This window comes from Bubalus bubalis, chromosome 9 (genome assembly GCF_019923935.1).
Source record: "Bubalus bubalis isolate 160015118507 breed Murrah chromosome 9, NDDB_SH_1, whole genome shotgun sequence".
NCBI lineage: Eukaryota > Metazoa > Chordata > Mammalia > Artiodactyla > Bovidae > Bubalus > Bubalus bubalis.
In genome coordinates this window covers 13,993,544-14,021,247 of record NC_059165.1, presented here as the reverse complement: position 1 = coordinate 14,021,247, position 27,704 = coordinate 13,993,544, and the positions used below count along the sequence as shown (strand labels likewise).

Below are 27,704 nucleotides of genomic sequence, written 5' to 3'. Positions count from 1 at the left end.
GTTATATCTCCTGGCCACTGCTAACTACAGATTCAAGTAATTCAAGGTCATCCTGGCTGGCGACTGTGGGGTCACACTGCCATCTAGTGGCCATCTCCACTGCAGGTGACATCTCTCTTTCTGGCCATGTTGATGCTGAAGGGACTGGATTCCATTAGTTACCTGTATCTAAGAACCTATTTTCACATCTCACTGGATAATAAAGTATTTGAGGGAGAAACCATGCCTTATGTATTCTTTTTTTTCTGGGGGAAACGACCCCCAAGGCAGCGAAATATCCACCTATAACTTTAGTCAGCCCTCCTATAAGTGCAGATTCAGCCAACCTCAGACCAAACAGGACTGTAGTATTTACTGGAAAAAAAATCCATGTATAAGTGGACCCTCGCAGCTTAAACCCATGTTGTTCAAGGGTCAACTACATTTGTTAACTTTGATGTGAAATATGTTCTCGACTCACCCAGCTAAGGATATCAGAATTTTTCACTTCTCATCCTTTCTACTCCTCCCTACCCTTAAGTCTACTTCTGCTCAGGCTGCATAAAATCCGGAAACAGTAAAAAATCATAGTGAGACTGTCTCAAGTTTCTGGTCCCATTATCATGTTTCCAATTTAAGAAATGGAAATAGATACTGCTGGCTTATCCTTAATACTAGAGACTAAAAAAAATAGATGGCAGTGAATTCTTCCAGCGGCTAAATGAAACACAACCAAGTCATTAGCAAATTTTCTAAAAGATAAACATCATTATAATTATCATTCCAATGCCCAGGTACACTTTAAAGTGCTGGGCATTGTTCCAGGTGCTTTCTGTGAGTTCTCATACAGTCCTCAAAACAATACTACAAAGTGGTTATAAACCCAGTTTTAACAGTACGAAAACTGAGGCAGAGGAGGAGAAAAAAAGAGGGAGAGAGAAATGAGACTCGCTTAAAAGTTCCCAAGGGTAAATGGAAAAGCTGGGATATGAAACCAAGCAATGTACTGGTAGAGAACAAAGAAACAACAAGCACAGTGATATTTAGATTTCAAAAAATACTCAAATATTCCTAACAAAAATAACTCGGAAAAGTGAGTTGCTTTAGCAGAGAATTACTCTTATCTATTTTTTAGAAAACATGTATTGAATGAGCCAAGTTTATCGATGAAAGAAAGTTTATTTACCTATTTATATATCTGCCTTGGTCCAAAAAATACTAAAGGTGGCTTAAAAAGGGATCATAGTCACTTTTTGCAATATAGTCAGGTCTTAAATGTATTACTCTCCCCAAAAGCTAGCTGCTTCCAAACTTGATTTAATATTTTGCATGTTTTCTCGCCGTTGCTTGGTGAATATATTTGCTTCTCCCTTCTGTAACCGTCGTCTCACAGCTGATTTTTGTTGTTTTGTCAACTGACGTTTCACCTTCTGTTTCACCAATTCCTGGAAAGATATTATGAATTAGTATCACTGAAAACTGATCATTTTGATAAGGAGTAAACGGTCAATAAAAGAAAGATTTACATTGCTAATATTTTAAAATTCTCTGTTAAAAGCTTGAGTTTAAAAAGTTCCAAACACTGACAGTATACTATATTAACCAGCAATAAAACAAAACACTGAACTGCTACAAAATAGGAGGAATTAAATTCTTAACTGAAATACAGATCACAGCCAAAAGCAGGGTCTAGCAGTATAGTAGTGAACAGGCACAATGTTTGAGTAACAAATGATCACAGTGCCACCTGGTGTCACTAGGAAAACTGGGAAACCCAAACAACTGGCCAAACAAATCCCCCAGACCCAAACCCAACAAGATGGAAAACAAAACCATCACCACCAACAAAAAACCAAAAAATCCCCAAGACAAAAAAATCTGCTGATTCATTTGCTTTCTAAGTAAAGGCAGGCATGGTTCTGTAGCAGAAAATTATGTTTGAAAGCATTTAGTACTGGTCAAATACACGCAAGAGCGCTTGCATAACTTTAGGTGTAGAAACGACTCGATGGCAGGAGTTACTCATGGAAAAGTCCTCATACAGTTTCTGGGAGAAACGTATGTTTTCACATGATGAATGATCATAAATTCAAATTATTTCTTTATCACTTAAGATATAGGCTGCCAATGCTAAATGACATGCAAGATGAATATTTTGTTCAGAGCAACCTTTTTTCCCCCCTCTGGAGTATTCAGCCTGTTATTTAATCATATATAATCTTACATCATTCAACCTCTCCTAAAAAAAGAAGTTGAACGGTGAAAGGATTAAAGCAAGGGGCTCTTCTTACTATGCCTCACCCTGTTAGGCACAAAGAAGCATTTATTAAAAATCTGTCATTAAAAAGTAAAGATTAATGGATATGAGAGGTAAAAAGGAACTAGGAAAACTAGTCTTCCTAATGCAGTGTTTCTTGGACTGTATGTGTATTAGTGTAAAAATCTGGATGAGTCGAGTTAAATGCAGACTTTGGATTATTTCACATAGTTAGGCAGACGGGCTTTAACAAGTTATCCCTCTTTATTTTAGTCTGATGATTCTCAATGGGAAGAAAAGTAAAAGAAGAGAAAGGGAAACAAGAATCAGAACGCAAGTTCCTGCAGAGGCTGATACCCTATGAGATGCAGTCTCAGGAAAGTCACAGTTTCAGAACCACCTGGTTGGTATTGCAGAAGTTTCATGACTGAAAGCGTTAGGACTGGCTGAAAGTTTAACATGGGAGTGACTTTTTTCTATCTCAGGAAACTAGGCAACTGTCACAGTTCCTCACCCCAGGACACCAGAAACCTGAATCAGATCAGCATTATAAGCCTGGTGTCCTGACTTATCACCAAGACAACAGAGCAACACCTTCAGACTTCTGAAGTCAGTTATTTCCAAATCACAACTCTAATACTTAAATTCTCAATCAGGTGTGAGAACAGGATAAAAAGACATATCTAGTAATAAAAAGTCCTCTCCCCACCCACCCAAATAACTACCTAAGTCCATACTGTCCCATAATAATGTAAGCTCGGTACAAAAAAAGAGATAAAACTAGGAAAGAAAGCACTTAACAGATTGGTGACTGGGAAAATTATAGAATGTGTACCATGTTTAAACCAGAGTTCAGACAGAGGCCTCCAGGATAGCTCTAAGAAAAGAAAAAATCAATTCGTTTTCTAAATATTCTGCTTGAACTTCCCCTTGGTTCTTTACTTCAGCGAGACTGTAAGATAATCATATCAAGCAGCTAAAGAAAATAAGGAGATAATGAATTACTATGCATGCATGTCCTAATTTAGAACAATTTACAACTCCTACAAATTTAACTTTTATGTTAAAAACAAGTGGGAAAAAAAGCCACATTAGTATATTTAAAAAAGAATGATGAAATGGGAAATAAAATACAGTTGACCCTTGAATAGTGAGGCTGTGTAGGGGCATGGACACACTTTACAGTCAAAAATCTGAGTACAACTTGAAGAGTCAGCCGCCTGCATCAGAGGCGCCTCTGCAAGTGCAGAGTCAACCAACTGCAGACTATGTGGTTCTGTGCGTGCTCAGTCGTGTCCAACTCTGTGACCCTGTGGACTGCAGCCCGCCAGGCTCCTCTGTCCATGGGGATTCTCCAGGCAAGAATACCAGAGTGGGTTGCCATTTATGTCTCCTGCATTGATAGGCAGGTTCTTTACCACTAGAACCACCTGGGAAGCCCACAAGAGTGACCCAGTAAACATCCTGGAAATGTTGAATGAATAGTTACCGGAGGAATCGTTGAACAGCTTAAAACACTGCCCACAGAAGTAACACTCAGGGTTCTTGTTCTATGTCGATTAGTATCTTCCATATTTTCTTCATCTCTAAAAATAAAATGAAAATTTACCTAGTTAATTCTTAATAGTTAATTATGCTTGATTATAGAATATTTCTATCAATATTCTGAAATAAAGCCATTTCATTAAACTACCCCAAATCTAAAAGTTAAATTTTAGATCTTTTGCTATCTAAGCTGAGGCTGATTCACAAATATGTGAATTTGTCCAAAAAAAAAATCTTAGAAGAAAAATAATGTAATGGTAATTTTAATTGTACATTAACAAATAAGTACAGAAGTTTCAAAGTACCAGAGAAAATTCATTTTAAGTACATATATTAAGAGCACACTTACTACATTTTTATTAGACTATACATTAATCAAACATACGTTAGATGAATAATTATTTAAAAATACAAACAATTCATACATCTAAAACCTCATCAATTTATTATTTGAAAGTAATCGTTTGAATTTTAAGGCAGAACTGCTTAAAACTGAATACATGTGATAGCATCAAGTCAACGGTAGACAGAGTTATTTGAATTTTAACAATATAAGTGATATTTGCTTTTATTCTGTGCATGAAAGTGAAAGTCGCTCAGCTGTATCTGACTCTTTGCGATCCCATGGACTATACAGTCCATGGGATTCTCCAGGCCAGAATACTGGAGTGAGTAGCCTTTCCCTTCTCCAGGGGATCTTCCCAACCCAGGGATCAAACCCAGGTCTCCCACATTGCGGGCAGATTTTTACGAGCTGAGCCACCAGGGAAGCCCAAGAACACTGGAGTGGGTAGCCTATCCCTTCTCCAGCGGATCTTCTCGATCCAGGAATCGAACTGGAGTCTCCTGTATTGCAGGTGGATTCTTTACCAGCTGAGCTACCAGGGAAGCCCCAAAGGAATGTTGCACCCGAAGAGGAACTTGAACCCTGCACCCTCAGATTAAAAGGACGCTCTACTGACTGAGCTATCTGCACATACCGATGCAGAATACAGCTGTCATGCCATTTGAAAAAAGCACTCATTTACCAGAATCAAAGAACAGGTCTCCAGATTAAAGTGAAAATACAATCAACAAAAATCTATACCTGAAAGGCCTGAATTCTTTGTTGAATGATGACAAGGCAATCAGATGAGGGCACTCCTCTTCATCCTCCTCAGGGCCCACGAGGATTCCACCCTGACCTGTCTCCCCATCTTGCCTGGCGTCACGTTCATGTCTGTTCTCCCAAGAAAATTCACTTACAGAACTGTTTTCAACAACCTGCCCTTCTATTTCTTCTAAAGCTTGACTGAATTCAGTCATTTCAAATCTGTGTGCATCAGCATTGTCCTCTGACAAACTCTCTTCCTTTATTTGCTCAAGGTTTTCAAATGACCCGCAACAGCAGGCAACTGATTCACCTACACAGTTCTGTCCACTTTCATTTTCTGATCTACAATCTGACATCTCTTCGTCAGAAAGTGGGAAGTCAAATCTCTCCTCTGTTTCCGTATTTTTATCCTCTGGACCTGCTGGGTGAAGCAGTTCGTCGTCTGCCTGCATCTCCTTAGTGTAGCCACTGGCAGAAACCTCTACGTCAAGAGAATCCTCCCTCCTAGGAAAAAAGAATGTTACGCATTTAGGAGGGAGAAAAAAATCCACCTGACATGGGCAAGTGTATTTAGTATTCGGATGAATCATGACTCTCAAATGAGTTTAACAGTTTATAGATTTTAGAGGTTTTTCTCTGGCTAAAAGGTAATACTTAAATCACTTAAGTACACAAATATAAAAGACATAGGTTAGTTGTCATTTAAGAATAAAAGGACTGCGAAGAGCAACAGATATTAGAAAAATTACAGAAATTTCAGTGCATACTGACTTAATAAATTAACTTTCAGAGGGGGCTAACAATTTTAAGTTAGGTCAATCATCCCAAATCAGAAAACAGCATCTTAATTGAGCACATAAAATGAGAAACTTTGGCTATGAGAATTATATTCCATGAATCAATTAAAGATAGTTTCTATAGTGAATAAAGGAAAAACACATTCTGATAAACACTTGACTTTATTCCTTAAAAATGCATTCTTCACAGAGCATCCACTACTGAATAAGAGTTCTTGAATTTATAAGAAACTATGTTCCTCTTCCAAATTCAGTAAGGTTAATGGACCACAGGGAAGCATAGTTTTTAAGTTTCATTTGTATATTACCAGCAGTGATACTGAGCAATGATTATAATGTACCACAGGTCACTATTCGAAAAACTTTTAGATGAAAGCGTTAACTTCTAAGTAAATAAATCAGGTATTTTAACAGAATTCTATCCTTTTATCCAATACAGTGTACAAACCTTATATCACTAAAGGTTGGGAAAAGCTCACTTTCATAGCTGAAACGTTTCATGAAGAAATCTCTAATGCATTTCACATCTCTGTCAAAATACCTGCAAAAGCAAGAATCATTTTTTTTTTATACAGACTTTGTTGCTCATCTTTTTCCTTATTAGCCAATGACAACATCCCTGCTATTTGTTATGACACTCTTATCCTTACATGAAAGAGAAAAGGATGTTACTCAAAAGAAAAATCAGTTGCCAGTATCTGAAAAACTAAAACAAAAAGCAGAGGAACTAACAAGGACTATAAGCTATCAAGGGCATACAGTTCCTACGGTTAGAATAAACTCAAGGTTTCCCCATACTGTGACAGATATACATACGAAACAAGGAAAAGATACGGGCCTGCAGTTTGGGGGCCAATTTCTACTTTTCAGTCTGTCTAGTTACAGTTCCCATCAGCTATGTTCACTAGAACCTCTAGTCAACTGGGAAAGTTGAAGACAAAAACATAGACTAGTGACTCAGAAGAAAAAGTCTGGGGACTAATGAATGTTATGGTTATATTATCTTTATTACCCATTAGCTAATATGCAGTAAACATCTATAAGAAATTAATAATGCTATGGCTTATAATTAGTAATCTGAAGACACGTTACTCTGGGAGTAGAAGGACCTCTGAGTATCAGGGTGCTTTTTAGGTAACCATAAAATAGCAGGAACAGATTAAATTCTCCAGAAGGTGTCCAGAAAGGGAGAATTGAGAGACAGGATGACATGGAATTGAGAGAACAGGAGAGAAAAGTACTCAACCTTAATTTGATTATGCTCAATTGCATCATGGAATACAAACACATAAAGGAAAATGTTCTGTCATATTTCACAATTGGGCTTGTTTAGATGGTCAAGTAACATGAGAAATAAGATTACCACAGTATATAAATTGATTCTGCCCTGTGTCAGGATGAGGTTTTACGTGAATTCCTTTCTCTTAACAAAATAAAAGCTAAAAATGATAGGAGGTGGTATCATTATCTGTCTGGTAACTGAGGTTTAGTATAAAACCACAACTTTCATTAAGGCCATAAAAAATTATTAAATTATGCTGGTGAAATCCTCTTGGAGGCAACTATGCAACAGAGAGAAAAGCAGAAAAAGGCAGAAAGGATGGTGTTCAGGGTCCTCCCTTCTGTGTCCCTACTTCTGAACAGGCTTTTGTTTTAAAAATTGGGGTTTTACCCCAAAGTTTGCTTGGATAGATAGTTCCATAGCTAAGAAAGCTTGACTTTTGCAAGTCTGTCAACTCACAAGAGTAATTCAAATTATTTTGATGATTTATAAAAGTAAACAGTTTCTTCAGACTTCTAATAAACAATATTATTTTAATGAATAAATTAATTTTAAAACTGGATCAATGTGCATTTTTCCCCCCCTTTAAAATACTGAGGAGTAAGAAAAGTTCTTAGGTGGAAAGATCCTAGCACTTTGATATCCTTATCAGCCACTTCAAAACAGTTATTAACCCAAATGGCAGTATGACAAGGCTGAAAACTTAAGAATAAATTAAAAAATGACTGCAGCACACATAAACACAGCTATGTCCAGAGTATACCATTCAGCATTGGGATGAGAAGTTGAAACCATCTGTGGAAAATCGATCATGGTAATGTGGTCATCTTTATCCAAAATGAGATTGAATTCATTGAAATCTCCATGAATCAGTCCATGATTTGCAAGTTTAACAATTAGTTCCATAGCTTCATCATATACTGATGCAGGATCTTCAACATGGTGTATTTGACATCTGAAAGTATGGAAATGGTTCATTTGTCATCATTTATAATTTTAATTAAAGCAAGCATAGGTGTATTTACATATAAATATTATTTCCATTTCAAGCCTCTCTAGCTTCTCTTCATTCCTATCTGTATATAGACATGATATAATACCTCTTATTTTTTTAAAAAGAAAAAAGCTACAACCCACTCAAATCTACATCTTTCCACTATTATACACATTCTTTATAACCAAACTCCTCTAGTTGTGCTTTACCCAATTTTTTCCCTCCCATTCTAATGAACCCATTTCAAACAGGCTTTCATCCATCCTGCTCCAATAAAATAGCTCTTGTCAAAACTACCAATGACTTGCCATATCCAATGGTCAATTCTTGATCATCATCATAATCTGGTCTATTAGCTAATCCCTTCCCGGTCTCTGAAGCAGATCCTTTCACTTGACCCTTGGCCTACTAACTCTTAAGGCTATCCTCTTTTTGCACTGATCATTCCTTCTTAGTCTTTTTAGCTAGTTTTTTAGCTTTTCCCTGACTTATAAATTTTGGAGCTCCTCAAAGTCTAATCCTAAAACCTATTGTCTTAACCATTCTTGATCTCATTCACAGACTTCAATCTAGACTTTCTCTGAGCTTATAGGCATCTCTAACTTACCATGTCCCCAAGTGAACCTCTGATTCTGCCCCACTCTCTAACTCCTAACTGTCTTCCTGCAGCCTTTCCCATTTCTATAACTGGCAACTTTATCCCTTTAAGTAATTCACTATTCAGGCCCCAGATTTATTTGCCACTTTCTTCTTATCAATATCTAATCTCAAACAAATCATGTAGGCCCTAACTGTAAAACTCATCCAGGATCTGACAATGTTCCCTCACCTTCAAGTCTACCATTCTGATCTAGACTACCATCATCTCTTTCAAGGATGATGATAATCTCCTAACTTTTCTTCCTAATCCTGTCCTAGTCTTCCTTTAGTCTATTTTCAATACAGCAGCCAGAGTGATCCCATTACAGCATTAATCAGATCATGTCTCTTCTCAATTCAAAAATCCTCCAATGGCAGGGAATTCCCTGGCAGTCAGTGGTTAGTACTGTCATTGCCACCAAAATAATCCTCCAATTGTTTCCTGTCTCAAACAAAACAGTCCCTGTAATATTGTCTCAATGGCAGTCATGTGAGGAAACAGAAGTGTATCAAAGCAACCTTAAAGTTACTCAATGTTGGCCTTCCCTGGTAGTCCTGGTAGATGGTAAAGAATCTACCTGCAATGCAGGAGATCTGGGTTCGATCCCTGTGTCAGGCAGATCCCCTGGAGAAGGGAATGGCAACCCACTCCAGAATTCTTGCCTGGAGAATTCCACGGACAGAGGAGCCTGGCAAGCTACAGTCCATAGGGCTGCAACGAGTCCGACATGACTGAGCAACTAACACTTCCTCTTTCTTTCATATTTAAATATATCCTATCTACCAAAATAGTCTGCTGCCTCTCCGATCTCATCACTCACAATTTTCTCCTTGACTCACTCAGCTCCAGCCACAGTGGCTCCTCACTGTTCCCTGAACATGAAGTTATGCTCCCATTTCAGGACTTTTGCTCTTTTCTCTGCCTAGAATGTACTTAGATATCTGCATCATTTCTTCTTTTGCTTCTTTCAGGATTCTGCTGAAAAGTCCCTTTACCAATAAGAACTCTTCTGATCATCCCAGCCTTCAACATCCATCTCAGTATTTCTTGTCCCACTTACCCTACTTTATTTTTATCCATAGCATTCACCACTCTCTGATGTATCATATAATTCCTTGTTCACCTATTTATTGCAAGTTTCCTTTCATCAGAACGTAAGCTCTGTGAGGACAGGGACTTTGTTTATTGGGGTGCCTTGAACAGTGCTTGGCACCCACTAGATTGTTAATAAAAATCCACATTGTCAGAATGAAACTGAATTTTCAATTTGCCTTTAAGTCTACTGCTTTTTGTTAATTTCTAACCTCCCCAAAGTCATACTGCATTTAATGAAAAAACTTATTTAAAAAAAACTGAACCTTACAACTATTTATTAGAACTCATGGTTTTAAGAATAATAAATACTTACAGAGGATAGCCATTTATGAGTTCCATGACCACTGCATGGCGATTATAATCAATTGGCTTTGGAACTGGAAACTTCCTTTCATACAATGCCTAAAATATAGCAAAACAGGTAAAAAGTAATGAAGAGGTCATTAATTTTTAGGCAACAATAAAGTTAAGTGTACCTGTCCAAAACCAGGGGGGGAAAAAATCATAACCTTCACAAAATTATAGTTAACACATGATTATGTATGGCTTATTCACAGCACAGGATGAGCTGTACATAAAAATAAAATTGGAAATCAGTTTTGTAATTCACTTTTTTTTTTACCAAACGTTCATTTATTGAACATTTACCAAATATACATTGTGCTAGGGTTACAAAAGTGAGTGTGAAAATGTCTCTGCCTTCAAGAAGTTTAGTCTCTTAGGATATGTATGTCCTCTTCTATTTTGTAAGTTTCTGTCATTTACTGGAATGTGCTTAAAAAATTCAAATGGAAATAAATTGTGTTTTAGGAAATCCTGTCTTCTGATGCATCAGGAAATGAAGTATTGCAGGATACTGGACATTTTGGTTTATAGAGCGCTGACTTATCCATCTGTTGTGTGACAAAGAGTCACTGTAGTCACAGACACTGGTAGTCTGAGGAATGTTACTACCCACCATCCATAAATTCATTTTTTCCCCTATGCTTCACTTTTCCTATCCTATTGCTTTCAAAGTCGTGTTGTTATTACTTCCTTCAAAATATCTTGGTTTTCTGTATTCTGCCATTTGGAATGCCATTTCTAACAGGGCTTTGTCACTGTTACCCCAGCCACATCAACGATGGTTCTAGCTCTGCACACCAAACCTTTCTTCAGTGTACCAGTACCAACTAAGATGCTTGTGTCAATGCTCCATTTTAAAAAAAACTACAACGCTGTAAACATTGATTTCAGTCTGAATAATTTTTCCTAGTTTTCAAAACTCTTTAATCCACTTATCCAGTCCTAGTTCTCTTCAATACTCTGTCCAATAAACACTCTAGAGTGTGGTCGTACAGCCACCTCAGTGACTGTTACCGTACACCCAAGGCTCACGCTCACATCCATGTCTTGGTCATTCTAGCTTCTTTGGAAAAGAATACTGTCTTATCTTTTCCTTATAGACAAGTCATATGAACTCCCACTCAAGAAATCTTCTACTCTACAGAAGTTTCTACTCTACAGAAGTTTCTCTAAACTCAACATGATTTGACATTTAAACTGCTTTTTACTTTATTTTTTAATTGAAGGGTAATTGCTTTACAGAATTTTGTTTTCTGTCAAACATCAAGAATCAGCCACAGGTACACGCCTGTCCCCTCCCTCCCTTCCATCTCCCTCGCCATCCGCCATCCCACCCTTCTGGATTGTTACAGAGCCTCTGTTAGAATTCCTTGAGACATACAGCAAATTCCCACCTGGCTATCTACTTTACATATGGTAATGTAAGTTTCCAAGTTACTCTTTCCATGCATCTCACCCCCTCCTTCCTCCCCTTTCCTTAGTCTATAAGTCTGGTCTCTATGTCTGTTTCTCCATTGCTGCCCTGCAAATAAATTCATCAGCACCATCTTTCTAGAGTCCATATATATGCATGAGTATATGACATTTGTATTTCTCTTTCTGACTACTTTACTCTATAATAGGCTCCAGGTGTGTGTTTATGTTACCTTCCTAATTTTCAGACAGACTGTTACTCCTTTGGTATTCACTGTTCACTTCCACCCTCCCACTCCTACGCTGCAAAATCCTCAACAGAGAGGTAGGCACATAGCCGACACTCAGTGTATGCCTAACAGGGTTACTTTCATGAGGCTGTCTACTCTTTCCTACCTTCCTTAGACAGGAACTGAACTACTTCCCACTCCTCAGTGACTGCTTGGTTGTATATTTTTTATTTTTAAATCCAAATGGTTTTGAATCTGACCCTTGGCAGCTCACGAGTATATAACAACTTTAACTAATGTCACAGTGGTGTAGCCCTGTGCATAACTCTTAAGTTAAAGCTCAATTTTATTTTTATTTAGGAAAAGAGGAATAAACTTATGAAACATATTTATGTACAACCAGACTCTATTCCTGTATCTTCCTATAAACATACCAAGAAAACATTTAATATAGTTTGGGGGAAATGTGTAACAATTTCTACCAAACTGCTTACTCTCACATTACTGATGAGTAATGGTTTGTGGTCACAGGACACAAACCATTGATATATGACAAAAAACAGAGTATGTATGATATTAGTAGCACTTATTTATACTTCCTTGAGGATTCTTCCCTCATGATTACTAAAAATTTAAGTACATGAAACTCCCAAGAAACAACAGGTCATACAACTCTTAATAATTCAAAATTTTAAAAAGTTATAACAAATCCTACTGGAGGGAATAATAAAAATGTAGTTACTTTTTTATTTAATTTACTAGTGAAGATAATTAACTTGGTTATTTTTAAAGATATTTAATTAATCTATATGAACTTATTTTGAAAGGTAAAATGTTAAAAACTAAGATTTTTACCATTTCTAATATACATACAAATTCATAAATTAACATTTCTTCCATTGTGGGGAAAAAATAGTAGTCAACTATCTGAGACACTAAGGTCTCTAAAGAAGGTAACTATCTGATGTTTTTAATTAGAAACACACATACATATATACACTGAACAGATATACATTCACACACACACATTTATATCATTAATTATTTTAGGCTACTCTACCTTGTTAACATTGCTGCATAAAAATTGCCTTTATGCATTTATAACAGCTAAAAACACCTTTGCATAGACGGAAACCACCAGAAAAACATATAACAGAAATAGTCAAAAGAGTTACAAGTGACTGTTTGTAAGGACTGCAACAGGGAGTAGGGAGATATGGCGGCAACGGACTGATGCATGTCACTACAATCTTTTAACTACACATATTGTTTGGTTAATAATTTAAAATTAATTAAAAGTACCTTCATATAAGCAAATTCTTTCATGGCAGAGAGACGAGATAAATAAAGCCAAGACATGTTATGCCTGTGTTTATGGTAATCACGCTTGTTTTTCAGATTTCGAAAGGAGGTTCTTCCCAGTCTGTGAAGCTTTAATGCAAACTGCTGCCCTTCTTCATTTGCAACAATGTAAATATCTACAATCAAAATTTTAAAAGGATTATTATTATATTTTTATTCCAGTAAATTTAATCAATTCTAATTTTCTAACTTTGATTTTAGTTGTACGAAATTTTATCTTTCTCAATAACTCGAAATACTTATTTGGCAAAACTGTTTATTTTAGTTACAATTCAAAGTGATGACATGTATTAATATCTACTACAAAGAAAACAGAGGTGCAAAGGTGTCAAAAATTATTGCTTCCAAATGTGTTTAATGCTCAATTCAATTTAGTGGGAATACATCTAATTGTTCTTTAGTGTCCTACATGTATGAGAAGGGATTAATAACATCTTCCTTTACAATAGTGGTTAAGACTCTACACTTAGACTGGCTAGGAGCTAGTCCTACATGCTGTGAAGTGAGGCCAAAAAAAAAAATTAGAAAACAAAAAAACCCTTCCTTTTTAGCAATGTGAAGTTCAATTTTTAAACTGTTTCAATGAATAAATACTGAGTGTCAGAATACAATCCTAAAGTAATCAGAATGGAGCAGATCTTCCCATAAATATTCTATTTTATTACTGACATTTAGAACATGTCCTAATTACTCATGAGACAAACAGCCTCTCTCTCATGTTGGTGAGATTATAAATTGACACAAATTGGAGGAATTTTGGTAATAACTTTAGCTCTAATATTTCTAAGAATGTAATACTTGACAACTATGAGGAAGACAGCTATGCTGATATGAAATTTCATGGATGCACTAAATGGAAAAAAATCAAGGTGTAGAATTGTTAAGGACTGCTTGCTTTCACCTATGATTATAAAAGATAAATACATCCTCAGAACATTATACACTTGTGTTCACACAGAATATTTCTAGGACATATAGGATATTAAATAAACAGAACAGTAATAGCTGAAACTCCAGTACTCTGGCCACCTCATGAGAAGAGCTGACTCATTGGAAAAGACTCTGATGCTGGGAGGGATTGGGGGCAGGAAGAGAAGGCGACAACAGAGGATGAGATGGCTGGATGGCATCACCGACTCGATGGACGTGAGTTTGAGTGAACTCCGGGAGTTGGTGATGGACAAGGGGGCCTGGCATGCTGCGATTCATGGGGTCGCAAAGAGTCGGACACGACTGAGCAACTGAACTGAACTGAACTGAATAGCTTTGGGAAGTAATAACAGGAGATGGAGACCTGGGTTAGGAGTTAAGATTCACTTTTCATTGTACTCTCTTCTGTACGTCATCATTTTGCAAGTAATGAAGTTCTTTAAAAAAAACAAAAGCCATTTTTTTGACTGAAAAAATTGGACATAAAAAACATTAAGAGGAAATGTATCTCAAAAAAAGTGTTTCATTACAGCATTTTATGCATATCTACATACCTTCTCATATTTAGGAATCTAGTATTAAATTGACTATGTGTGTGCTCAGTCACCTCTGACTCTTTGTAACCCCATAAACTACAGCCCACCAGGCTCCTCTTTCCACGGAATTTTCCAGGTAAGAATACTGGAGTGGGTTGCCATTTCCTATTAGAGGGGATCTTCCTGGCCCAGGAATTGAACCTGAAATCTCTTGCATTGGCAGGCAGATTCTTTACTGCTGAGCCACCAGGGAAGTTGGCACCACCTGGGAAGCCTTATTAAATATAGATAATAATATACTAGACATGCAAATCATATGAAGTAACCAAAACAACTTCCTTTGAAATAGGTTTTCTAATAGTTCTTTTGCTTTTAATTTTTTTGCTCTCAGTTTAAATTATGTAACTATACAGGATAAACTATGTAGGACAAAAAGCAGTGTATAAGAGAGCATGTCATAAAGAAAATCATCCTCTGTTCTTTATTTTTATAATACATAAAAAACCCAAAACATAAGTATTTCTTTAATGCTATTTCAGAATTTTTTTCTGTGTTCTACACATACTTAACTTTGCCTTGTTGATCATACTGCTGTTATGAAAAAATGTGGTTTTTAGAACTTCCTTGTAGTATTTTTAAAAATTATTACAAATGTCCAGTTTTTCAGATATTAAAAAACAAATAAAGTTTTTGCCAAAGATTTCAGTTAGTATAGGAAAACTAATTCTAGGTGTAACTGAACTTTCAGTGATAGACTTAGGAAAAAACAATTTACCGAAATAAGGGTAATTTCAAAATCCATATTGCTTTTAGAAAAATAGAAAATTAAAAAGATGAATCCTTTTCAAAGGGAAATATAAACTAAAGCAAATAATGTACTCAATAGTACTATCAGCACTTACCAGATTCTTTGCCGACACCCATCTGGTTTCCAACAGACTCAACCACCTGTCTAGAAGACAATGTTTTCAAAGCTAGGTAATCGTAGCCTGCGTTTGTCAACCGATAGCCCTGGACAGCTAGACAAAATCAAATGAGAAAGATCATATTTTAGTTATATTGTACCATCAAGTCACATCATGTCAAGAGAAGAATTTAAACCTGGGAAGTCTTAGCTGGAAAAAGACTGGCTACCTAGTCTTATGAGTTTTGGCATTTCTTTTAATTTTTATTTCTTCTCTAGAGCAGTGTTACTCAAATGGTAATCTACAGACTGACACCAGTCTATAAATGCTTGTTACTAGTCTGTGACAAGTTATACAAACTGAAATTAAGTGGTTAAAAAATTTTTGTATCAGTTTGTCTCAGTTGCATCTAACTTTTTGCGCTCTGTGGACTATACAGTCCATGGAATTCTCCAGGCCAGAATACTGGAGTGGGTAGCCTTTCCCTTTTCCAGGGTATCTTCCCAACCCAGGGATCAAACCCAGGTCTCCCACATTGCAGGCAGATTCTGTACCAGCTGAACCACCAGGGAAGCCCAAGAATACTGGAGTGGGTAGCCTATCCCTTCTCCAGCGGGTCTTCTCAACCCATGAATTGAACAGGGGTCTCCTGCAGATGGATTCTTTACCTAAACTGAGCTACCAGGAAAGCCCTATACAAACTGAAATTAAGTGTTTAAGTTAAAATATTTTTGTATCAATATTACAAAATTATTTTGCCTTTAAGTCTAACAAGAAGGAATATGCACCTGTATTTTGATCTTTCTAGTATTTATATTATTTTATCAAGGTACGGACTCTTTATAAAGGTAGAAAAGAGAACTCATCCCTCACCATGATGGTTTGAGAGGTAATGCTCTAGAGTCCTTTGGCAGACTGTACTTTCCCAAGACAGTAGCAACAGTATCTCTATCCTACTTGCTCTTCTGCACCTGGAACTTCCTAATCCCTTACCAAGAAGTGGAAGTTATTTCTCTAACTTCTTTGATCTGGGTGGGCCTGGTGATTGCTCTAAGCAGCAGAACATGGTAAAAGTCTGCTGTGTCAGTTCTAGTGCCTTCTTAGCCTGACAACTTCTATCTGCCTTTTGGAATACCTGCTCTGGGGGAAGCCAATTACCTGGAAAATCACAAATGGTGCCTCAAATACTTACTTTTGGTTCGCTCCCAAGCTATAAGTTTATGTTTTACTAGTTCTCTTAAGACTTTATTACAACCACCATGTTTAAGGCTGGCTATAGAAGCAACCAAACTGCAGGGAACAATTTCATGGTTCTTCATGCCCATTTCAACCTGAAATTGAAGAAATCAAAATGTAATCATAAACAATATAGAGTTGCTGTCTATCAAAACCTTGTTAAAAACTTAACTTTTTCAAACTTCTCTGACCACGCAGTTCCGGAACGAATGGTGAGACACAATTATTACCTTCCCTAGTCATATTTTATATCAATGAAAGCAGAAAACTCATGATGTTTAATCAAGGGAAATTCATGAAAAGGGTTGCTTTAAGGACATTAATTTAGCAGGAATATGCAAAGCAGTCTAGGGAAGGCAAAAACTGGAGGTGGTATACTGGAGAATAAAGACAACAGTCTAAGTCAGAGAAGACAGAAGCCAGAATAGGGAAGAGGTGGTGGTAATGGAGGGGAAGAATTAAAGAAATTAGTATGGGAGAGACTGGCACTTGATAGGGAACAGTAAAGTGAATGAAGAGTGAAAGTTGAAGAAGAGGAAGGACAAGTTTCAAGACATTAATAATCATCATTTGAATGAAGTTTGGGAAAGGAGTGAGGATGTAGATCAGTTCAGTTCAGTCGCTCAGTCGTGTCCGACTCTTTGCGACCCCATGAATCACAGCACGCCAGGCCTCCTGTCCATCACAAACTCCCAGAGTTCACTCAGACTCATGTCCATAGAGTCAGTGATGCCTTCCAGCCATCTCATCCTCTGTTGTCCCCTTCTCCTCCTGCCTCCAATCCCTCCCAGCATCAGTCTTTTCCAATGAGTCAACTCTTCGCATGAGGTGGCCGAAGTACTGGAGTTTCAGCTTCAGCACCATTCCCTCCAAAGAAATCCCAGGGCTGATCTCCTTTAGAATGGACTGGTTGGATCTCCTTGCAGTCCAAGGGACTCTCAAGAGTCTTCTCCAACACCACAGTTCAAAAGCATTAATTCTTTGGCGCTCAGCCTTCTTCACAGTCCAACTCTCACATCCATACATGACCACAGGAAAAACCATAGCCTTGACTAGACGGACCTTTGTTGGCAAAGTAATGTCTCTGCTTTTGAATATGCTATCTAGGTTGGTCATAACTTTCCTTCCAAGGAGTAAGTGTCTTTTAATTTCATGGCTGCAGTCACCATCTGCAGTGATTTTGGAGGAGGTAGATAAAGCTACTTAATTCTATTTGAGCACACTGAGCTTGAGGTGCTGGAAGGTCCTTCATAGAAGACACTTCAAATGACGTTTTAAGGAAAATTGGAAAGGGTGACCTGCACTCGGGAATGAAGTAATAACTACAGGGAAAAAACTGTTAATTATTTGATGAAGAGATACAGTCATGAAAGGGCGTGATCATTAATCAAGAATATAAGGGGAGAAAAAGGAGGGATTAGGGACAGAACTTGGGTGGGAATTCACACCAAAAGGTTATAGGCAGCCAGTCAAAGTATGATTACTGACATAGGAGGTACCAGAGAAATAAAAGGAAGAAGGTCAAGGAAAGGTGGTCACCTATATCAAGACTGGTAAGACTCAAGTGAGACTGAAATATTTTAACAAGTAGGCCACTCCTTGGTGAGCTTCAAAAAGAACTTAAGAATTGCAAAAATCAAGTTTTGGAAGAGAAATCTGGCATCGTTCTAATGTCCCAACCAAAACTCACACTTTAAACTTAATTCACCTTCCATGCTTTGTACTGTTTCTCTAACATTCTCTTGACTCCCCTATTTCTGACAGAGGCATTAAGGGATGAGTTAATGCGCTGAGCAAGTAGAGAACAAAGGTATCTTTTGACAGTAGGTATTTAGAGGAAGTCTAGCTGAATTTCAGAATCTATGGGATGGCAAAATAATGTCTTCCAAATTTTACAATGAATTTGCATTTCAGTTTAGTCCTTAAGCATGCCTATTTAAGCAAAAGATAACAGCTCCTAAATAAAGGTGTTTTATTCTGCAAATGCCTAATCTATGTGTTGATCTTTGTGCTATAAGACTAAGACTATAAATTCAGTTTTTGGTCACTTTCCTGCTTAAAACATTCAGGGGCTCCCCTATACTTAGATTTTATTCCAAATTCTTTACCAAGCCTGTATGGCTCTATATCTATAGCATATTATCTGGCTCCCACCTTCTCCAACTCTTCAGCTTCTTACTTACTATGCTCCAGCCACCCTGGCCTTTCTATTCCTCAAAAATTGTTCCTGCTTCTGGGTCTTCGCACTTAACCACTGCGGTTTCCTCTCCCTTCAATCTTTGCAAGGACTTTACTCTGCCGGCTCCTTTCTATTCAGCTATTATGCCCGCTCCCCCCATTCTTTCTTTCATTTAGCAAATACTTATTCAGTACCTAACGAGTGCCAGAAACTTTTTAAAACCAGACAAGATTCTTGCACTCAGGCAGTCTTGTCTGACTGAATAGTTTAAAAACAGTATTCAGCCCCCTTGCTCTCATCATGCTGTTTCTATTTTATCCTCTTATCATCTTCATAGCACTTTTTACCTGATATCCCTCATATTTATTCGTTTACCGGATGACTTGTCTACTTCTTATCTGTTCTGTACCCTCTGCAATTCCCTAAAACGTTACTAAAAATCCGTGAAGTATGTGTTGATTGAATGAAACTGAAAGAATGCTATGTGACTGAGTTTGTGAGTAGGAAATGCAATTCAGCTCACTCGCTCAGTCGCGTCCGACTATTTGCGACCCCATGGACTGCAGTATGCCAGGCCTCCCTTGTCCATCACCAACTCCCGGAGTTTACTCAAACTCATGTCCATTGAGTCGGTGATGCTATCGAACCATCTCAACCTTTGTCCTCCCCTTCTCCTCCTGCCTTCAATTTTTCCCAGCATCAGGGTCTTTTCAAATGAGTCAGTTCTTCACATAAGATGGCCAAAGTACCGGAGCTTCAGCATCAGTCCTTACAATGAACACCCAGGACTGATCTCCTTTAGGACGGATTGGTTGGATCTCCTTGCAGTTTAAGGGACTCTCAAGAGTCTTCTCCAACACCACAGTTCAAAAGCATCAATCCTTCCGCGTTCAGCTTTCTTTATAGTCCAACTTTCACATCCATACGTGACTACTGGAAAAACCGTAGCTTTGACTAGTCGGACCTTTATTGGCAAAGTAATGTCTCTGCCTTTTAATATGCCGTCTCGGTTGGTCATAACTTTTCTTCAGCTACCAGTTAATCCTCTTCAAGAGTTTTAAACCCTTCTCTGTAGGGAAAAGAAGCCCGGGGTCAGAGAAACTTCCCAGGCCACAGAGACTGGAATGTGATTCTGGAGAGAGGGAGCAGAAAGGACGGACAAAAGAGGGCCTTTGCTTCAAGTAGGGGAAAATAAAAGCTTATGCACAAAGGCTTTTGAAAAACCCGACTCTCCGATCTTCTTTTCCTCAGTCCTAATGTCGGCTGCGTTCTGGGGGGCCTAGGGCCCTGCTCAGCTCCCAGCAAACTTGGAGCACGAGGAAGGGCACGCGCGGCGGAAAAGGACAGAGGAGTGGGGGAAAACGGGGTACTTCTTACCGCTGTCAGGACCCTGAAGTCATCCCGGCTCATGTAACGCAACTTGGCTACATTCACCTTCCCCATGGCGGACCGGAACTCAGGCAAACCCGGGAGACCAGGAACGCAGTTCCCACGCTTCTCACAGCGGCCGGGCGGCTCGCGCACGCGCAGTTTATCCTACAGGTCCTTGTCACTAAATAGATGTTCTGTTCTGACTGACTTGGGGCAATGAAACATCTTCTGAGCCTAATGAAGCACACAGTATGGAACAAAGCAGAGTACTTTTTGTAAATTGATTTTGTTATGCCGCTGAGTTGGCTGACTCTTTAAGTGTTCTCGAGATCATACGACATTTTTTTTTTTTTTTCATATCTGTCAGGACCGGCTGTCGAAAGGCCCGTGACCTGCCTCTTAAGAGCAGAGTGGTAATTTAATGAGAAGACCAAGTTTTATCTCCAAACCGCAACTCCTTCTTTAGATGAAGTGAGTTACATCAAGAAAGGGACAAAAAGAACTTGAGCTGGATTCATGAAAACCAAGGCTGTTCGGTAAGGGTAATCGCAGGATCGGGTCCGTATCTACCCGCGCATGCTCAGGACGGGCCGCCAAGGTGGAAGAGAACTCGGGCGTCTCTTAGCGTACTAGGTCGAAGTTGCTCCCTGGACTCCCCAGTGCGCCTGCGCTGCTTGGGGGTGGGGTCTGGAGTGACGTCAGAGGACGGGGTTGCAGTCGGCGTCCCTCCCGCGCTTTTCCAGAGAAAGGGCGCCCGTGGACGGTTCCCAGTGGAGCTATCGAGGTTCCGAGGCTAGCTCCTAATTTAAAGGCTTTCGGAGAACTGCGGACACAAGCCCAGGGACTTCTCCCTAGGACAACAAAAATGTAACCTGAGCCGGACTGTTAACAGCTTGCACCCCGACAAAAAGGGTGCCTACTCAGTACTTTGGCCACCTCATGCGAAGAGTTGACGTATTGGAAAAGACTTTGATGCTGGGAGGGATTGGGGGCAGGAGGACAAGGACACGACAGAGGATGAGATGGCTGGATGGCATCACTGACTCAATGGACGTGAGTTTGAGTGAACTCCAAGATTTGGTGACAGACAGGGTGGCCTGGCGTGCTGCAATTCATGGGGTCGCAAAGGGTCGGACATGACTGAGCGACTGAACCGACTGACTGAACTGACTCTGTTTTTTACAAGGATGACAAAACTTGTACGATAATGTTGGCATTTTTGTCTCAAGAACTATAGTTTAAGCCTTTCCATTCAGTTCAGTTGCTCAGTCGTGTGCATGGACTGCAGCACGCCAGGCTTCCCTGTCCATCACCAACTCCAAGAGCCTATTCAGACTCATGTCCATGGAGTTGGTGATGCCATCCAACCATCTCATCCTCTGTCGTCCCCTACTACTCTCACCTTAAATCTTGCCCAGTATTAGCATCTTTTCCAGTGAGTCAGTTCTTCCCATCAGGTGGCCAAAGTATTGGGAATTTCAGCTCCACCACAGTCTCTCCAGTGAATATTGAGGACTGATTTCCTTTAGGATTGACTGGTTTGATCCCCTTGCAGTCCAAGGACTCTCAAGAGTCTTCTCCAACACCACAGTTCAAAAGCATCAATTCTTCAGCACTCAGCTTTCTTCATAGTCCAACTCTCACATCCATACTTGTCTACTGGAAAAACCATAGCTTTGACTGGACGGACCTTTGTTGGCAAAGTAATGTCTCTGCTTTTTAATATGCTATTTAGGTTGGTCATAGCTTTTCTTCCAAGTAGCAAGTGTCTTTTAATTTCATGGCTGCAGTCACCATTTGCAGTGATTTTTGGAGCCCAAGAAAATGAAGTCTGTCACTGTTTTCATTGTTTCCCATCTATTTGCCGTGAAGTGATGGAACTGGGTGCCAGGATCTCAGTTTTTTGAATGTTGAGCTTTAAGCAACTTTTTCACTCTCCTCTTTAACTTTCATCAAGAGGCTTTTCAGTTCCTCTTCACTTTCTGCCATAAGGGTGGTGTCATCTGTGTATCTGAGATTATTGATTGATATTTCTCCCAGCAATCTTGATTCCAGTTTGTGCTTCATCCAGCCTGGCATTTCACATGATGTACTCTGCATATAAGTTAAATAAGCAGGGTGACAATATACAGCCTTGATGTACTTCTTTCCTAATTTGCAACCAGTCTGTTCCATATCTGGTTCTAACTTGCTTCTTGATCTGCATATAGATTTCTTAGGAGGCGGGTAAGGTGGTTTGGTATTCCCATCTCTTGAAGAATTTTCCACAGTTTGGTGTAATCAATAAAGCAGAAGTAGATATTTTAAACCTTTAAAAGGCAGTTATTTTGGTTCACCCATCACCGGAGGTGAGGGCACTGCATGTATTTGAGGAGGATTGTGGGCCACTCCTGGCTTGGCCACATTTCAAACCACTGCTGTTCAGCCTCTCCCTGGGTCCAGGCTCAAAACTTTCAGTGTAAACTTTGGAACTCAGTATTTACAGGTGTTCTCGCCTGCATCCCCGCCCCTGCCCCCTCCAGTTTTCCTCTTCTCCAAGGCGATCTGAGTTTGTTGTTGTGTTGAAACACAGAACTAGCCCTTTCATACTGGAATTCTAAGGCATATAGTCAAATCATCCCTATCTTTACAGCCATAATAATTAATATCCTAAAATCAGAAAATAAAGAAAGCAGAACAATTCTCTATCCCTTTGACACACCCTTTGCCTTCTTTTTTGTTGCTGAGGGCAGGCTTTCTCTAGTTGCAGCCAGGGCTTCTCATCATAGTGACTTCTCTTGCTGGGGCCTTCCAGATCTAAGGTGCGAGGCCTTCAGTAATCGCATCGCTTGGGCCCTGTAGTTGCAGCTCTGGGGCTCTAGAGCACAGGCTCAGTAGTTGTGCCACACAGGCTTAGTTGCTCCTTAGCATGTGAGATTGTCCCAGATTAGGGATAGAAACTGTTGTGTCCCCTGCATTGCAAGGTGGACTCAACCACTGAACCATCAGAGAAGCCCTGAAAGCAGTAAATCTTTAATTAACTAAGCTCAACTAATGGAAACCTTTATTGAAATGGAATTTTTCTTTCTGTAATTCACATAAGACATAAAATGAAAAGTTTTTAAAGAAACCAAATTACTAATTTATGGAGTAAGAATGGGATGGGAAACACGAGTTTTTTGAATGTCTACTCCTAATCCAACACTTTAGCAGACATTGTTAATTTGTTGTGGCACAAACCTTAGTTTACTTCTTAACTCTGCTCCAGACAGTAACCATTAATTGATTGGATTTGGCTAGAATTGCTGTGCTGATTCTGGAGTATTCCCTGGGGTTAATCAGGGAATACTTTCCAAATATCTTAAACTTTCAACATTAATATATATATTTATAAAATTATCTTACTCAAACTCTTGAAAAGTAAAAGTGATTCAAGTTCTGTTCAGTATTCTGCTGTATTCTACTATACCTTGCTTCAGTTCGGTTCAGTCGCTCAGTCGTGTCCGACTCTTTGTGACCCCATGAATTGCAGCACACCAGGCCTCCCTGTCCATCACCAACTCCCGGAGTTCACCCAGACTCATGTCCATAGAGTCAGTGATGCCATCCAGCCATCTCATCCTCTGTCATCCCCTTGTCCTCCTGCCCCCAAACCCTCCCAGCATCAGAGTCTTTTCCAATGAGTCAACTCTTCGCATGAGGTGGCCAAAGTACTGGAGTTTCAGCTTTAGCATCATTCCTTCCAAAGAAATCCCAGAGCTTATCTCCTTCAGAATGGACTGGTTGGATCTCCTTGCAGTCCAAGGGACTCTCAAGAGTCTTCTCCAACACCACAGTTCAAAAGCATCAATTATTCGGCGCTCAGCTTTCTTCACAGTCCAACTCTCACATCCATACATGACCACTGGAAAAACCATAGCCTTGACTAGATGGACCTTTGTTGGCAAAGTAATGTCTCTGCTTTTCAATATGCTATCTAGGTTGGTCATAACTTTTCTTCCAAGGAGTAAGTGTCTTTTAATTTCATGGCTGCAGTCACCATCAACTCATTTACCCTTCATCAAATGTATGTGTCAGAATTTTTCTCAATCTTGGGGAAACTCAGTCCCAGTCGTTAAGCCTTGTGGTGGAAGGATATGAGTACAAAGTTAGAGAATAGTATAATAAAGGTATGCAAAGGATTTCTCACATCGCTATTTCTTTCTCCCAGACTGTCTCCTACCCTTTCCTCCACCACACACAGAGCTTGTCCTCACAAGCTGTAGAGGATCTTGACTGTCCAGAAATTAAAGTTCAGACTTCTTAGATTGAAGTTCGAACTTCTTAGGCTTCCATTTAAGATCTTCAGGAATCTGTGTCATAAATTCTGAGTAGCATGTTCTCTTAGCTAATTGAATTACTTTGTTTTTTACATTGCACAGCTCCCTTGGTTTTCTGTTTCACTGCTTTTTCCCTCTGTTTCTAATTCTCATCTTTCCTTCCCTTTTTGTTTTTTTTCTTTACACTCATTGTGTATGTAGACCCTACCTGCCATTCTTAAAATGTGGTGTATTCCATAAAGCTTTTGTTTAATATCCTTATGTTGGTTTCCTAGTGCTCCTTAACAAATTACCACAAACTTGGTGAGTTAAAACAATCAAAATTCATTATTTTATGGTTCTGGACCATGCTCCATCTGTAGTCTCTAAGGGAGAATCTGTTTCTTGTCTCTTCCAGTTTCTGCCAGGGTTTGGTGACTATTTCTTTCCTTGTGGTTTCATCACAAGGACTTGTGTTTATATCACTCCAGTCTCTCTGCTTCTGTATCACATTGACTTCCCCACTTCTGTGTGTGTCTCTCTGTCTGTATCTTATAAAAAATATATGCTATTGCATTTAGAGCCCTCTAAAATTCTTGACCACATCTGAAAAGTCTTATTTTGTTTTTTCTTTTTTTGCCATAGACGGTAAATTCATAGGTTCCTTTATATTGTGAAAGGGTTGGACTTGGTGTTTCTAAACCTTTGGTTAATGTAAGTCCTAATAATTGGCCTCATAATCTCCATTCTGCTCTGGTTGAGAATCACTCTCTTCTGTGTATGCCTTGGAACCAAGAATATTTGATTAAGATTTATTTTATGGAAATAATATATTTTTTTCATATTGATGACTTTGATAGCACTGTTCTCCTTTGGAACTACTGGAGAGGTGGTCAGTCAGACCAGGTTCAGTCAGAGGAGAGAAACTGTATTCATTATTTAAAAAGAAAATTTAATATTAAGAATAATGAAATTGGCATAAAACTAAATGGAAAACTGTAAGGGAAAAAAAGAACAGTAAGACACCACAACTACCAGGAAGATAAGGATTGGTTTAGCAGGTGTGGCAGAAACTGCAAACTAGATTCACATGTTGCTATGAAAGGGTGTTGCTGCTGGACTGAGGTATTGGGACAATGCTAACAAGAATGATGTACCTAAAAAGCCTGAAGGAAGTAAATGAGATGCACAAAGTTGATTTTTTATCCTTCTAGGATTGCTTTTCAGCAGAATCCAACGTGGAGACAGCTGGAAAAACAGAAATGTGGTTTACAGGATCTCAGCTCTACCATCAGAAAGTGTCATGTAGAAGTCTGGGTTTGGAGCTAAAAGACAATAGGTTAATAACTGACACAATCTCTGAGATGTTTTTGAGATTTAATATGCCATTTGTCTGTCTCTTAGACCTGCACAGGGTAATACCTGAGTAAGAATCTTATGGTTTGTTTTTGTTTTTTAATGTACTTTGATTCAGAGAGTAAATAACTTGTTTCATATTCTTGATCTACTTCATTGCCTTATTTGACTTAATGAGTGTCCTTGCTTTGGTCCTGTTCTTTTGTTCTTGTTGTATTTTTTTTTTTCTATAAGAGTTAAAGATAATCCCATTATTCTAATAGAGATTTTTATTAAGTAAGGGCTTTTGGTTTACCTAAAATAGTGTAATTATCTTGATTCCAAATTAGAACACTTAATATATTATTCCAAGTTACTCTTTCAAATGGTGGAATTTTAAATGTTTCCACACATTAAATTTTACATAGTTTTATTACTTTTTCTTTGAATAATGAATCTTAGTTTTAAAAATATTCTTCAGACTATGGGGTATTTAACTGGCCCTCTGTTAGAACAGCTTTATTTTTAGTCTAAGCTACTGCCGAACTTCCAAACTTGGTTAAACATTCTTATCATTCCTTTTTTAATATGGCTTAATATGCTAGTCTTTAACATGAACACATTATTTGCTCACAAGGAGTTCTCATGAAAGTAGACTTTATATAAATTGTGATATTAAACTTTCAATAGGAAATGGTCAAGTAGAGAGTATTAACAATGAAGTGTTCAAAAGAGCAATGGTGGTTTAATTACCTGAAATGTACTTAAAAATGTCTGTCGACATAAAGTAACATGAAAATGTAATTAGTCACTTGTGTTTATCAATTAAAACTTTATTATAAAGAATAATCTATGAAAAAGTGTTGTTTTTACATTTTGTCTTTAAGTTGTTATATATCTAAAATTTTTATTTTGTTTAAAATTTGATGGTCCAAAAATGTACATTCTCCAAGATCCCAGTTGTGAAAATGGGTTCAAGTTAAGCTAATGAAAGGCAGTAACCATGCCAGACCTCCAAATGCTGCAAATTCTTTTCCATAGGTAGATTTATAAATACCTCAATATGCTTTCTCAAAGTCTAGCCTTAACAGGGCAGTTTATACACTGGATTCTTTCATCCTAGCTTTGGGAAAACCACTCTTCTTGAGACATGTTCAAATCGTTCTACTTTTATTATTAAAGGTGTCCCTTTTCAAACAGGTTTCCCAAGGATAAGATTGTTTAGTTATCTTGGAATTCTCAACTATCTATAGTCAGAGGACATCTGGAAGCTTTGGAATTAGGTTTTTAAAAAGTGACTTGGGTTACCATAGTCACTAATACTCTGATAGTCCAAACTCATTTATTAACATATGAGGGATTTCCTGTCAAGGAAGTCAGAAGTTGGCTTTAATTGATCTGTGGTTGCCGCCTGAATATTAGTTCATGTTGAACAGATTTGTTTTTCTGAACACATCTTAACATATGTTAAGCCTGCATGGAATAAAGCTGACACAGTATAGTTTAGCCAAAAATAACCTGTTAGCTGGTAGTTTTTAGGACTTTCACTATTTCTATAAATATTAGAGGTGGTGCCTTGTAGTACTTAATACACGGTCTCTTTATAGTCACTGGAGGGATTGATTATTTAGTTTGTGAATGAACAGTACCCTTTTCTTGAGTTTTTCCTCATGGCTTCCACTCTAGGCATTTTCCTACCTGTTTAAGTTAGGGTAGGTAGATTGAAAAAATGAGGTGAAGTGAAAACTATGCTGTTTTTATTGTTTTAATTTTATTGGCTCTGGTAAAATGGTTCAGAGTTTGAAAACGTTGCACTAAAGGTCCTGGCTCATCTGAGGATCTTTTTTGTTGTTTTCAGTAGTAGATCTCAACATTATTTTCTTAAATATCAAGGTAGATTATA

At 38.4% G+C, this 27,704-nt stretch overlaps 1 protein-coding gene and 1 long non-coding RNA gene across 2 annotated transcripts; one reads left to right on the top strand and one right to left on the bottom strand.

The window, feature by feature from the left end:
* Positions 1 to 1,138: 1,138 nt before the first annotated feature.
* On the bottom strand, positions 1,139 to 20,571 carry RIOK2 (RIO kinase 2). Its single transcript, XM_025292199.2, has 10 exons — positions 20,196 to 20,571; positions 16,596 to 16,734; positions 15,401 to 15,517; positions 12,973 to 13,148; positions 9,996 to 10,084; positions 7,717 to 7,908; positions 6,120 to 6,212; positions 4,869 to 5,378; positions 3,726 to 3,822; positions 1,139 to 1,424 (listed from the first exon to the last, which is right to left on the bottom strand). The coding sequence occupies exons 1-10, from the start codon at positions 20,259 to 20,261 to the stop codon at positions 1,260 to 1,262; spliced, it is 1,644 nt and encodes a 547-aa protein (XP_025147984.1). The 5' UTR covers positions 20,262 to 20,571; the 3' UTR covers positions 1,139 to 1,259.
* LOC123334973 lies at positions 20,566 to 26,663 on the top strand. Its single transcript, XR_006553144.1, has 2 exons — positions 20,566 to 20,725; positions 25,681 to 26,663. It is a non-coding gene; the product is annotated as an uncharacterized LOC123334973 (long non-coding RNA).
* Positions 26,664 to 27,704: the final 1,041 nt, after the last annotated feature.